This window comes from Apus apus, chromosome 6 (assembly GCF_020740795.1).
Source record: "Apus apus isolate bApuApu2 chromosome 6, bApuApu2.pri.cur, whole genome shotgun sequence".
NCBI lineage: Eukaryota > Metazoa > Chordata > Aves > Apodiformes > Apodidae > Apus > Apus apus.
This window is the reverse complement of record NC_067287.1, coordinates 11,842,671-11,857,787: the sequence shown is the minus strand read 5'-3', so window position 1 is coordinate 11,857,787 and position 15,117 is coordinate 11,842,671. Positions and strand designations below refer to the sequence as shown.

The following is a 15,117-nucleotide window of genomic DNA, read 5'->3' as shown; positions in this document are numbered from 1 at the left end:
CTGCTTAAATGAGGAAGTCATCTATTGTATTCTCTCTTTTTCACCCTTTCCATAGCAAGACAAAGTACAGGATTAAACCCTATCATGAACAATCACGAGCAAACAGGTGCTGAGAAACAGAAACAAGAACTCTGAATCTAACTCATGTTTAAGAGGCCCAAATTATAATCTATGTAATTTTCTTGAGGAGTCTGCAACTTCAATCTTTATTTCTTTTTTATGGTTCTATGATTCTAATTAAATCATACCAGTTTTTGCTCTCCATCATTAATGAGAGGAAGACAGCAAAAACAGTGGAAAGGGAAGAGAGATTATTTTTTTTTCTGTGATAAATCGCTCCTGATTAAAACAAAGCAAACTGGCAGATTATGAGTGTGTTTATGTAGCCATTTCTTCTGCAGAGAAGCACTCACCTTGAGTGCCAAAAAATGCCCACCAATTCCTCAACAGCAGGAACTGAGGCTCTAATATTCCTTGCAGAATGATTTATCTCAGTGCTGGATCCCACAAGAACATCCTCTGTAAACTGAAAGTTTGGTGCTCCCAGTTAATAGGCAGAGTGCATACTTCTCATTTCTGTACCTATTACATCCTCTTTATTGTATTACCTCTTTAAATATCCAACTGAGTTCTGCCACGTTTTTAACCGCAAGGGTTTCTCCTTTCACCCCTCCCCAGTTAAACAGATGGTTAGACTTATTTAGCAATTAAAATCAAGGTTTATTTACCTATCCTACCAGGGCAAGGTTAGAGACAGTGGCATATCATGTTGGCTTAAAAATGTTGTTAATTTACTTTAATCCACTTAAACCTTTAAAGCAGAGATAATGGAAAACAGACAAGAAATCTCTTACACTTTCCAAATTAAGAGACAAGAGTTTCCTCCTCTGTGAAGAAAAGTAAAGCTCTAAAAGAACCCTAAAAGGTCAGCAAGGAAGCCTTTGACTACTTTCTTCCTGGAAACCCTATCTCAAAGGTCACAACACAAAGAAATTGCCTTTAGCAAAGAACCTAACTAGAGACACATTGCAAGGTACTTAATTGCCTTTAGTGAAGAATGTAACTGGAGATGCATTGCAAAGCCTTAAACGGGAACCAAAATCAATATTTTAACATTTAGGAGGAAACCATTTTTAGCAAGGAGATTCAACAGCTGATGACACTGGCACACTGAGCTTAACATGAGTCTGGGGTGAACTAAAAAATAATGGTGGCACCAATATAATGATCTGATATGTGGAGAAGTGGACAGATTGGTCAAGACAGCAACTTACGAGCAAATGTACACTCATGGAAAATCCAACTGAGCTAAGGACAAGAGAAATTCCATGTTGCAAAAGAACAGTAAAACAATTGCCCATATTTGGCAGGATGCTGCAACACAAAGGGCCCTTTTACATTTTTTAAGACCTGTCAAGGCAAACGCCAAGGTGAAAGACAGAAAAACAACGAGCAGAGGTGATAAGTATGTAACTGTGCGAGCCAACAATAACAAAGCAACAAACAAAAAGGCAGCCACTCCCTGGACTTGTAAAACAATGCACTTCTCTTGCATTCAAGTATGTCTAAATTCTCAAACACTTTTCACTTTTGTCTGGAGCCAGGCAGCCAGGTGAGGTACGCAAGCATTACTGAATTCAGTTAGAGAAAAGGAAACTGAAACACAGTGAGGCATAGGATTACAGGGAACATATTGGAAATTGAATTGGAAATGGAAATTATTAGACTAGTTGTTTCAAAATTGCTTGAATTAAGTAACTGCTGTGAAACCTTGGAGTTAAAACACTGTAGAAGCATCAAAGGAAATATAACTCACCAGGCCACTGGCACTGGCCTATGAATGGAAGGTGTAAGGAAAACAGGACAGACTAAACCATCAGCTGTAACAACATCAGGAAGGACTTCAAAATGGATCATCCTACTGGAACTTGAAACAGACATAGAGGCTCTTACCTTCAAAAGCAATTGTGGGGTGCTCTTTCCTAACACATTGCTGATGTTCAGCTTCAGAATATTCAGGTACATTCTGTGATGCTGAGAGATGAAAAGCAAGAAGAAAAAGGCTTGGCAATGACAGGGAAATGCTCTTTAATCTTGAAACAACCATGACTGAAGGACAGCTGCAGATCTAGCTTCCAAGGTAGGCCCAGGGAAGATACCTGAAAAATAAATAATTCTACTTTCAGAAAGACTAATGCTTATCCAGAGCATGTAACATGGTTAGAGAAGGATGAAGGTTCCCCTTTCACCCCAACCCCACTTGTGCCAAGTACACAAGATAATATTGCACAAACAGCATCTTAAAAAAAGAACAAAAACAAGAAATAAAAAAAAAACCCCAAACAAACAAAAAAAACCCACAACCAAACCCCATTTACAACTGTATTTGGGCTTCTGACTTCAAAGAGAAGGGAAGTGCACAGCTCCCTAAAGGTCTATGTCTGTGTACCTTTGGGGTGTATGGCCTTACGCATCAGCCAGTGTGCAAAGGCCAGAGCTGACAACATGAAATCTCAAATACCCCAGATGAAAATGTGTCCTCTGGTGTGGACACCTCATGCCTCAGTTTCATGACATTTCCATGTTTAAATGTCATGCTACATTCAAGAGATTTCTAAGGAAGGGCCAACATCAGTCATCATGAGAACACATGTGCATTTAATGCTGTTCTAATAAGAGATTTATACATTTTACCACAGCTGTTTTAAATATCTTGAAACAAGAGAAGCCAATTTAAAGCTGTTGCCTGGAAAGTGCTAATTAAGGTAACACAAAAATTAAAAGAGCTTAATGGGGAGAATGGTGAGAAGTGAGTCAATTGCCTGCATTAGCACGGGGATGCTAGAGCTCCCAGTCACATGAGTCAAGGCACAGCTGAAGAGGAGGAGCACTCACCCTCCAGCTAGGAGAGGGGAAAGTCATGCCTTTTCTACGTGAGCTTTTTTAATAATAGCACCAGAAAAGATACAGCTCTAAAAACTCCCCTGAGTGTACCAGGCCTGTGGCAGGAGATAGAGGATTAATTAGTCCATGCCATAAGCTCCCCAAGATGTTGCTGCAGCTTAGGAAAGTCTGCATTGCCAAATTTAATCTTACTGGTGTGCATATTGTATTTTCCTATGTAACTTTGTTCAATTATTGCAAACACATGCTTTCAAGCAAACTGAGTCTCCTACCCTTAACTCTTATCTAGTGATAAAACTGATTCTGATTAAATCCACAAATAATGAGATTTTCAATTCCTGTGGGTGTAGTGATTCGTAAAGGTAGCGTAACAGTCAACACCTGCAGTGCCAAATACCTCTATACTTTTGTTTAGAGTCTCCAAAACACCTTCAGTAAGCTGAAGTGGCCAGGTTGGTGGCTGGCAACATGAGGCACTGATACACAATGACAGGATCATGGCATGGAGCAAACTCCAATACAGGGGACAATACTGTGACATCAAGGAGCTGGAAAAAGTTTTTTGGGCATCAGAGGAGCAATAAAGGACTGCTTACAGCAGCAATGGGAGCCAGCTGGTTTGAAAGATGGATTTTATTCTTATCTGTATTTCTCTGTGATTCTAAACACTGGTATGAAAATGAGCTGCCAGTACATCCATTATGCATGTCCTCAGCAGTAGCTACCTACCATTGACTGAAAATAGCATTGGCATTCGGGATTTGGGGTAGTTCTAGCAACTCAGTTTCCCAACTAGTGTGAGTGAGAAATTACAGCATTCCACATTTTTTCCAGCCCCATATACATGCAGATTTTATGCAGGGCTGTATAAAATCCCCTTCCAGCTCTCCAAAGGAGGTTCTACAGTGCTTCACTACAGAGGGTATTTTTGAACACAGCAAATATCATGTTCAATTAAAAAATGGGACTGGCAGAAGTAAGAAATGTGAAATCATTCAAAGCTAAGGCCAGCACAGCATGTAGTCATTAAGCAAAAGCATACTGCAGGGTGTACACCACTGGGTACTGTGCCATCTCAGATGATGGAGATGTTGTGCAAGTCATGCTGTAATGAAAATTATTGATGATGAAGCATCAGATTATATTTTCAGGCTCTGGTACAAATGATCATTTTTTCAGTATAGAACCAGAAATGAAACACAGCACAAAGATATGAACCCCAGGGAGATGCCTTTTGTATAGCTCTCAGATCCACTTAGAAGTTCCAGAAGAGACAAAGCCAGACTTTCCTCAGATGGGAGCTAGTTGTTGTGGGAAAAGCACAAGAGGCAGAAGGATGACTTCACTGTCTGATATCCTTGCAGGAAAACGGAAGAGGCAGTCATGGAAATCTCACTTTATGCATGCTTTACTCCTCCCAGTGCAGCAATTACTGGCTAATCCTAGAAACAAGGTACTAATCTAGACAGACTTTCATTCTAAGCCAGTATGGTCTTTTTCGTGTACTAAGCATCCAAACAATGCTCTCAAGCTAGGTGAAAAAATGTCTTAAATCAGAGACACACAGTAGGGCCCCATGGTCCTCTAAGGCCTTATGTACTCTACAATCAGCAGATGAGTGAATTCAAATTTCACACGCATCGGGGTCATGAAATGATTAAAAGTTGCCTACTGGAAAGCTTCATAACATCCCACAGCCTATTCTGTGCCAAAGCAGCGTACATTTACTAGTGTTTTGTCTGGACTAGTTGTAAAATATGCCAAGTAGCTGGATTTCTGCCACTTTCCCTGGGAGGCTTTACCACAGTCCAAGAGACTTCAGTGTTCCTTAGAAAGCTGTAACTAGTATTTGGGGTAAAGTTTCATCTTCTTTTTCCTTAATATCATAGGGAATGGATGAAAATAGTGGTTTGAAACTTGACGTGAAGTGGAAAGTAACATATGACCAAACAAAGGTGAAAAAGGAATACCCCTATGTCCCCTGTCTCCTATATCCGACTACATCCATCAAACATGTGGAGCTCTCATGTGCTGGAAAGTTCAACAAAATCAGTGTCATGTGCAGCCCTGAACTGGTGTCTACTGGAGTTAGAGTCAATGGGTAAATGCCAGCTTGATTAAGGGCGACAGAAGCCAGAGCCCTAGAGCACCAGCTGAACAATATTCAGACAGTAGATCGCATTGCAAAAGGTTACTCCTTCGACCTGCCCACTCCCGGGCTGCCTTGCTGATTTTATTCTCAACTTTCTGAGCTTCTAACTCAGTAATTGCTATTCCCAGCTGCTGCAACTTTATTTCTGAAAAAAACTTACTCCAAATATTAAGCCAGTGCCATGTGCAAGAACAGGCCAATTGTATGCCAAGAGCAAACTAGTAACTGCCTGAATGAGTCCAGCAACTAGTTATGAAGTGTAAATGTTTAAATTCTACTGGACACGGCCAATCTAAAACCTCCAATTTTGCCCAGGTTGCAGTTTTTCAGTGGGAGGGCTGGAGTATGACCAGTGCTTAGTACCAGACCTCATCCAAGCTGCTAAAACCACTGCACATCCTAAGCAGAGCCCAGGCTAGCAGTGGTTTGCATTCCATTCCCTAGGCTGTTTAGATACAGCTAAATGGTGTAATAAGAGGTGTTCTTATTAGACTCTCTGCTCAAAATGGCTTAGGGCTCAAGAAATCAGCTGTCTAGGTTTCAGTGCAGATGAGAGACAAGAGCTCAAATCCGTGGTTAAGCTCAAATCTCACACAGGACATATTGTTTCAATTCTTTATTTGCTCATCTTGATGTATGTTTACCACTGTCACTATTCCCCCACTTACATACTATCAAGACAAATTAAAAACAAAACCAAAAAAAAAGTGTCCAATAAGATTATCTATCCAGGTTTATCTCTTCCTCACAAAAGACTATCCTCTGTGCCTCTGCACAGTTCCAAGGCTCAGTGATGGAGCATCTCTCTCCCCTCTCCTACTCCTACAGTGAAACCCTCTGACCCTTTTCCAAAAGAAGGTCAACAAATTCAGGCTCTATTGGAGCTGCTGTAATATGCTCCAGACACAGGTATTTTGTAAAGCACCACTTCTGCCACTACCCTCTTGCCTCTTAAATCAGGCTTTCTTAGCTCATGGGTCTCCCTAACTGTAGTGATGGTGGCAGGGGACAGGCAATGAGCTGCTCTCCTCCTGCGTAAAGCAGGAGGTCTTGCACGCTCAGTGCATCCCTGAAGCTGAGATTTGCAACCACAGGGCCCATATGAGCACAACTCGACTGCTGCATGCCCATTTCTCACCCAGTCCCTTTCATGGCAGCCCAATAGGGACAGCAAATAATTCTGCTTTGCCTCGTGCCTTCACCCCCTTGCACAAGTGCAGCATTGAGGGGATCACCCACAGTCCCTCCCTTATTCATTCTCAGGGGATAAGTCTTTTCCAACTCGCCCTGTATTGTATCTTTATAACTTCATTGATTTCACAGGAACTAATCCTGATTTACAGAGGGCAACTCAGATCAGGCCCCCTTTGACTAAAGCTCCACGTCTAAGAGAAAAATACCTTCAATCAATCTTCAGGGCTTTAAAACAAAGCACACTTTAAAAATGGCTGTACCAGGAATTCACATCTTGCTTTTCTCTGACTGTAACTATCATTTTGACTTAATAAAACATGACAGTAAAGTTTAAGGATAAAAGAAAATGCTTCATCTTTCATTGTAAAGAAAAGACATGCCTTTAAAAAAGACTAAAAAGGGAACCTCCTGTAAAAGCATTGATTCTTCTGGTCGGCATCTTTTGTCATTGGCACAGTTACACTTTTATTAGAATGGGATACCAGAGAGGAATGGAAAGAGGTGGACATGAAAGTACTCCAAAAAGTACTGGAAGAATAAGGGAAATAAATATAAACATTATAAAGGAAGACAGCTCAGCAATGCGGCTATGACAGGCTGGCACAGGCAGCTCTGCCCTAGAAAACTCTAAAACCACTGCCCTTTCTTCATCTGCTGCTCCTTGCCCTCCCTCCCCTCCCACCCTCACCAGCTGGAATCTGTCCCACCGGACTGACTCCAAGGGGCATTTCATACTATCAAAGAACAGGCCCAGCTTTTCCCTCTGCCTCCGGTCACATCCACACATTCAGCCCTCAGCTATGCCTGTGCTGGGAGGTGGATCTGTCTCACAGCCAAAATGTGGCATGCTGCACTTGCACGTCCACATGTCAGACCTCTTGTGCACCCTTAGAACAGGCTCCTGCATAATAAGGTTTTCTCATTTATTTACTTTTGAGGTAAACATATGGGATTGGTCAAACTACTGTTCAGATGAGCATCTGTGAAGAGATCTTGTTTTGCTTTAATTAAACCACCCTACAGTCACCTGGATCGGTGAGCTCACCTCTAATTTCCCAGCAGTTTACATGCTGCTGCTGTTCTAGCTGGGGTTTGCCATGCTCTCCTGTGACCACCTTTTTCAGGACTTCTCATGGCCTCCACTACAACAGCATCTAAGAGCCTTACACTGAAGTCAGTCACAAAACACCCCAGGAAGACAGAACCACATTGTTCATGCATAAATTCCAAGGGTTATCTTTTAAAAAAACCGCTACAATTCAGCATCAGGGTGAGTCGCAAGAGTGTGCAGGTAGTACACTCTCTTGTGGGAAAGCAGAAGCTCAAGCTCCATGCTGACCACTGGGACACTCTCAACTCCTCCCTCAGTTGGCACACTGTGCAAGGCACCAGCTGCAGTATCACAGTAGTTGTTCTATGAGGAATAAACCACCAAGATCTGGCAACACAGGTGACTTTATTGCAACCTTTCGGTTATCTTTATAAATAACTCAGGTAACTCTTTGCAAGGGAGAAAGAAGTTTAACCTAATTCACTGTTAGGTTCATGGCTCGTGAAGCCCGGGAAGCAGAGCTGAATAGCAATAGTCTGGAGTTTGATCTTCCTAGGACTACATCCCACAAAAGATTGACAGTGCACTTTGGGGCATTTTATTTCCAGAGCACTTTCTGATCACTGTTCAAACTCACCCAGGACTGTTTAGGGTCCCAAACCCACAAAATGCAATAGGATGTTCTTGTTCAGATCAGGTAACAAAGACAAAACTCTTAGTAAAAGGTTGGTGCAAATTGAATTGGTTGGTGTCAATCCATTTCTTTATGGACTGGTGTAAGCCCTCTATGAGCCATCAGCCATCACTTGGTTACTTGCCCTCAGTAGCACAGACAATGGTTGCATGGTCCTGGAAACTGAACTGTTTCTTCACCTTTAGAGGAGGCTTTCCATAACAGGAACCTATTATAGAAAGCTCCCATTAAATAAAGCTGATTCAACAATAAAAGCCTGTGTAACAGAGCGAAATATACTGTACCGCTGGGTTCCTGCCAAACCCAGCGGGCATAAATAAATACCTGCTCTGCTGACACTCAGACCTGACCACACATTGAGTGCGTCCCCAAGTGCTTCAAGAGGCTCTCCCCAAAGGGCTCTAGATCTTTTTTTACTGGCTATGCATAATATAAAGACATGAGAGGTTTTGTTAGCATTTGTTTGGGTATGAATTTAGCACTTGTGAAAAGGTGCCTTAGAGTCTGAAGTCTTCTGTTTATCCAAAGATTGTATTTGGCAATGAAGGCTTACACTCATTTATTTCCCTGGTGGTATGCCTCCATGGTCTCTAGAAGACTACCTCTACAGCGGGGATTCACAGACCATCTATTTGCTGGTCACAGAACAGCCTGTCTGGGAGACTATCAACAGAGAGGAGGTATTTTTTTGTAATTCTTGGACCTGGCCTTACTATGGAATTATTTTTCACGTGCTCCATCTGTGAAACAAATAGAGGAAGGCAGAGACTAACACAACAGCAGAATGCAATGGATGGTATGATACTTAGCATGACTGCAATTCAGACACAAAGTTTACTGCAGCCAGATTAGAAATCAGTAGCTGCTGGCTCCCAGTCAGTGTCTGGATGTTTCATCAAAAGGAGAGGATGAATGAGTGTAACACAGCACAAGAGAGAAGCCAGCCCAGGGCTCAGAGGGCAGCAGCAACACAGGAAGAGTAACTATTCCAGAGGCCCTGGGTGCAGCAGGGGAGTGTGCTAAGGGCTTGGCACACCTTGCAGTTCAGTCACCTTTCTCACTCTACACATCCATGGTGCCAGATGTGCTGTTTATATGCAGATCAGCTAGACATCACAACAACAGTAGAGTCAGCAACAGACTCGCAGCAAATAGTCACCTGGGTGCAATGGGTCTTTCTGGCTTGAGGTTTGGTGCTCCAGCCCATAGATCCATGCCTTAAGCCTATAGCTGTAGCAGTTTTTCTTCAAGTTGCTTCCCTGCACAGTGAGGGAATTGTTTGTAACTTTGCAAATCAGCAGAGCCACAGCCCTTAACACCACCCTGCCCAGACAATGTCATCCCAACACAACTGGTGCCTGACAGTCTGGAGAGACTCATCTACTTGCAGTGATTTCCATGGCTCCCAGGCCCACCCTGCTCCCCCCACTGCAGGTGTGACACTACAGCTGGGGAAACTGAGGCACGACACAACTCTGTGACTCGGTCACTATTAACTGTGGCCAGTTTATGGTAGATACAGAAAGAGAAGTAAACTCCTCCTGACTTCCAAATGCTTGTGGTATGGGGCTTGCTTTTATCTCATAGCTTAATATGAAAACCATAAGGATTCTTGAATTTTTTACTTATTAGAGCACTAACTTTTACTAACACTAGTTTTTTATTCACCTCTACTTATTAGGTCCACTGGAGACATCCCACGGAAATTTCAGTAAGGAAGTTAGCAACAATGGTTCTAAATTGTAGCAGACCTAACACTTCTTCATGCCTTGCAAGGTTTCTCTCTTTAACACCATGACAGCAAGTCAGGAACAACTGCAGTTCCCAGGTTGTGTCAAGCAGACAGGCTGTCCTGATGAACTATGTAGCTGCCACTATGGTGACCCTGTGACCTCACAGTTGGGAAAACAGTAAGAAGATGAAATTTAGGAAAAAAAAAACCCACTTAATTCTCCTTTGACCCAAAACAATCTCAGAAATCAAGTCTCTAGCAGATGAAAACTGAGCCATGATATCCTCACACCAACCTCCTTCCTGAGTCATCCATAACACATGAGGTCAACTTTCCTTAGAGCTTTGTTTTTCCAGTTTAAGGACTCCAGTGTTAGCTCCAGGGCCACAGCTCCTGCCACCAGCCTCCCTTCTACTCCATTCCACAAATCCTCCTGCATCACTAATTCAACCCCCACGCCTGGGTCAACGTTGCTGCACATCACAAATTCATTTCATCCATCCCAGCTGCTCCTTCCCCTACTGCTATGTTGTAACAAAAGGATGAGAAGAACTTTTTCTCCTAATGCTTGCCCATGCAGGAGAGAGAAACCACAGCTTGTTTGTTTTGTCAAAGATTTGTGATTACCAGTTGCTACATAACACCTACTCACAGTTTAATTGTAACTCAAGGAGAAAAAGCATAAACCATCACTGCAGAGCAACTCCAGGTTTCAGCCCACTTGGAAACAAGAACATGTTTTGCTGCAGCACCTTCTTGGCACTACATGGCATCATTCATCATATGGAAACCTGTGGCTAGAAGGCATTCAAGTGGCCTATATATTCCCCGAATCTGAAGAAACAATGATTGTCAGCCAGACTCTTTTTTCTCTTGCCATGCCCAGCTTTTCTCATATTCCTTGCAGCAGCGTTTACCTGTCGAGCTTTATTACCTCCTCCTCTCATTGGAGCAGCAGGGCTACTTTGGTCTGCCCCAACTCTCACACCGCATTTAGGATATCGTAGAGTAGAGCAGCTCTTTCCAGAGCTCCCCACCTGCAGGACAGCACTGAAGGGAAACTGTGCAGAAAATAAACAGCTCACAAATGACAGGTTATTACCAACTGCTGTGTGTAAACAAAATGGGACTGATTCCTCATCTGCTGAAAACAAGAGTGACATCAGTTTTCCCCTGAAAAAATACCTGGTGATCAACAGTTTCTGAAAAGACTGAGCTGAATTTTCCTCCAAACATTCTAGGCAACTTGTTTGATACCAGGAGCATGGTACTGTGTTAACCTGCAAACTGAAGCTCACCAGCCTAACAACACATGTATTACTGTGCTGGGTCACAGCAACATCCTTTTAGAACTTCTATCAAAAATGAACTTTAGGCAAAGAGAAAATGAAGCTGAACAGCTGACCTTTAAAAAGCCCTTGGCTGCATTATTTTAATGAACTGCAGTAATAATTTTACTGTCCATAGATTTACCTTACACAGCATAGTCCCCATCCTGCAACGTGTTCCTCTCTCTGAATTCCAAAAGGCAACAAAGTGATCCAGGATTTAAAGCAAACCCTATGATCTACGTATTAGGTAAGCAGCTCTATGCTGGAATAGAAGGGAGGAATATCTGAGACTGAAAGCTGGGGTCATCCTCCACACTCACATTTCTGACAAATTCAAATGTCCAGTGCAAACTGGACATCTGAACCTTCTCCCAACAGGCAGAAGAAGCAGCCTGTCAGCCCTGAGGTGCCAGCTCTCCTCCCCAGAACTGCTTTAAAAAGTCTAAACAAGCCCTTGCACAGAAACCTTGTCATCATCTTCTGGGAGGCAGGGTCTGAGCACGCATTTGGGGGCTGATATAATTTTAACATACTCTGAGGCCAGGCTTTCTGTAGAAGATGAATTATTTGTAACAAATTCCAATCACATGGCACTCCAGCCCCCACACCTTCATCCTGCATATATAACCAAATTAGTTTAGGAGATGTAAGTTATTCAGGGACTTAGCTGTTCAGTCTGGCCTTGGAGGATTTGCTCTCATTATAGCTTTTATGCAAATTCTGTCCTCCAAATCTCTTCTGAATCAATTATTACTAGATTAATTTAAACATGTCCACCTGGGGTGCCTGTATATCATGTGCCTCATGTTAAAAAGTAAAAAGGATGATAATGAATTCAGGAGGTGACTGAAACAGATTCCTGCTTTGTGGAAATGTGACCTTTTTGCATAATGTCATAAAAGAAAGAAGTTCCCTCAAGAAACATGGCAGATAGGGTCATTCATTGGATCAGCTGGGCTTTCAATCACTCTTTGGAAATTTGCATGATACAATAAAAAATTAATAAGAAAAAAAAAATATTACTTTAATGCTCCAGACTATTAAAGTCTTTGATGAACTACTAATTGAAATGTAATGCTTACTTTTAAGCAATGCCATTTTATAAATGGTAAAAACTTGAATTAATGTCATTAACCAATGTTAATATTACAAATCCCCTGGGGGATAACAAAGCCATTATGTTATTCACAGAACTGAAAGGGAGGGGAAAAGATGTAGTCTGCACATGACTTCACTAAGGCAGAAGAGACTGCTTCCATCTACATTTCCTCGGCTGAGAAAGGGGGCTTATTTGGTTTTTTTTAGCAAAGAGGAGGGAGAGGAAGAACAGAATTTGCACTGAGTTAATCACTGCTGATTTTCAGGCACTTAATAGCTATGAAATTATTCTGTTACTCAAACACCACACTGTGTGAATCCTAGAAAAATAATTTGGAAATGATAAATTGATTACAAACTCCTCTTCTTGGAGGCCTCCTTTGTGTGACTGGATCCTGATACACGCACCAAGTGCCTTCACCTGATGGAAAAGCCTGGCAGCAAATGGCTTTATGGACCTGTGCTAGTTTGCATCTACCAGGGATCATCAAGAAGATCATTTTCTGTGGTACTAAATGCCCTCGAGTTCATGTGAGGGCAGGCGCATTTATTTTATAGAGTTTAGCAAGTTCGACATCTCGTCAGATCCACTGGGCCCACAGCAGGATAGACGGGCTTAGCATGAATTAAAGAACCAAAACCAGTACCTTTGCCAACTGGCAGAAGTCACATCGCCCAGAGGCAGTAAGGACCTTGTATGGCACTGGTATAATACTGCATTTACCGCAGAATAACCATGCTTGAGATAAACCTTTGATTAACTATTGTTCTATTGTCTGGCTGATAATTCAGGGACAATGGGGAGATTTGGCAAGCCAGAGCTTGAAAATCTCCCCAAGGAGCTACAAACCTTTTTGTTATTCATCTGAATCCCAACGACTTTTGCTTTTTATTTACAAAGTGGAAGTACTCCAATCCACCCAACACACCATTGCCAAAATCCACGACTAACACAAATGCCTCTTTCAGCATGCACTTTTCAAGTCAACCAGTCAAATATGTCGCAAGCTGGCAAACAGTATTAATTGATGAAAAGAGATATAAAAATTAGTTTCCTCCTTTTCATGTAACATGCTACTGCTCTGCTGTCAAACAGCTCTCAGGATGCTCAGGAGATTCTTCTGACACTGTCCAGCTGAGCACTTTTTAAAAAATCAAGTTCATCTCCTTCTTAGGGGAAAAAGAAAACCATTGACAGTAATTACACTCTGGCTTCCTATTTATCTTGCATGAGGTGTAAAACCTCAATACTAACCCAAAAGAAACCAAGTGAAAAAAGGCCAGGGCTTTCAGTGGAGTGAGAATCTACCCCTGAATTTGGCTGGATATAATAACAGGGATTCATACTTGGTGGCTAAGACCAGAGTGTCTTTCTTTGTAGCCCAAGCACAGAGTACCCAAGTGCCTCCTTATTTTTCCATTGAGGATGCAGAACAGCTGTAAAATACGATGAGATTTGGGGTTTTTACTTAAATCGATAAGTTACTTAGCAATCTTTTTCTAAATGGGAGAGTGAGCAAAAGGAAGAATTAATGCAAGGTTTCCACTGTGCTTATGAATGAAGTCCAGCACAGGGCAGGCTTCAGTCTATGGAGCCAGTTATGTTCAACAGCATGATGTCTTTTTACCTGCAAATTTGCAAATGTGTGCATTTTGTCTTCCCATAATGGTTTCTCTCTTACCTTTTCTCTCCCCCATTTCCTCAAAGAGCAACATTAAACCTCTTGTGAAATATCTCAAGTCCATTCTGTCACTTTTCCATTTTCCCTCCTAACTCCCCACTCCCGATTTCAAAATACAGAGGGGAAGTCATTGAAGACACCAAGGTCAAGGCGGAGTGAGACAAAGTCAGATTCATGCAATCATTTAAAACCACACGCCACCAGACCATTACAGAGACATGCGATGTTATGGATTGCAGCTTAATAGATCTCAATGGAGGATAATGGGGGAGAGGGGAAGAGAGAAATGTTCCTTCTGCATTGAGACTTCCTGATTAAAGTGCACGAGTGGGCAGGGGACTGCGACAGCATTTGTGTTCATAAAGCTGAGACATCCTTCTCGATATTAATGGACACGCCACTGTCGCCAGACGCAATGTTTTGTTATTGCGTGATTAATTGAAAGTCACACGCAATGACATATTACAGGCAGGATAAAGCTGTCACTGCAGAGTAATTCTTCACAGTAATTCCTGCCAGTCTCTACAATCTGAAATTGCATACCCCTTTACAGACGACCCCTCAAGCACAAATGCATTACATATCTTCATATAAATAACAGTGACTAACAACAGCAGTCTGAGGTAATCTCTGTGGGATATGAAAAAGAGAAAAAGGTTAAGACAGAAAAATTGTCTTCAAATATTAGTAAGCTTGTCCATGCTAATCTCCATCAAATGAGCCATTTCTCTTTTCCTCTAAAATAAAAACTGTTCCTGCTGGAGACATACAAAGTATGATAAAAGGATATGTTGTGGCATAAATGACAACTAAGAAGCCTTTCTTCTTCAAAAGACCACTAGTTCTGAATCTTTAAAACATATCTTGATCAAGACTAATTAAACTTTGACAGTCACTTCATCACTTACTTAGGTCAATAAGTAAGTATCAGTAACTGGTCCAGCTCACTTTTTTAAAGCCCCCAGATCAAAGACTCTTTTATATTTCTTTTGGCAGCAGCAAGAAGATATCAAATAATTCATTTTCTCCATGCATTTTGTTTCGGTCAGAATCATTGCATTCAAAATACAACGCAGAAAAAAAACCCTGCAGTGCTAAAGGGAAAGGACACAGCCCATGGGAACACAGGTGCCCAGGAGTTAGCTCAGGTCACTTATATTTTGTGTATGAGAAGCTCACAGCTGAATTGCCAGCAATGGCACAGAGTTGTCTAATCATCACCTGGTGTTTAGCCTTACAGTTCCCTTACCATTGGCTAATGGTTACATATGCTGCAGCA

General features: G+C 41.9%; 1 protein-coding gene across 7 annotated transcripts in view; it reads right to left on the bottom strand.

Annotated features, from left to right (window-relative positions):
- SEMA5B (semaphorin 5B) overlaps positions 1 to 15,117 on the bottom strand; it is a 274,876-nt gene that overhangs the window by 134,461 nt on the left and 125,298 nt on the right. For all 7 annotated transcript variants that reach the window (XR_007889922.1, XM_051623688.1, XM_051623689.1 and 4 more), the window contains exon 4: positions 1,954 to 2,159. Coding sequence is in view for 6 of the 7 variants with exons in the window: in XM_051623688.1 (XP_051479648.1) it covers positions 1,954 to 2,107 (154 nt within the window). In the remaining variant the exon portion in view is untranslated. The remainder of the gene's footprint in view (positions 1 to 1,953; positions 2,160 to 15,117) is intronic.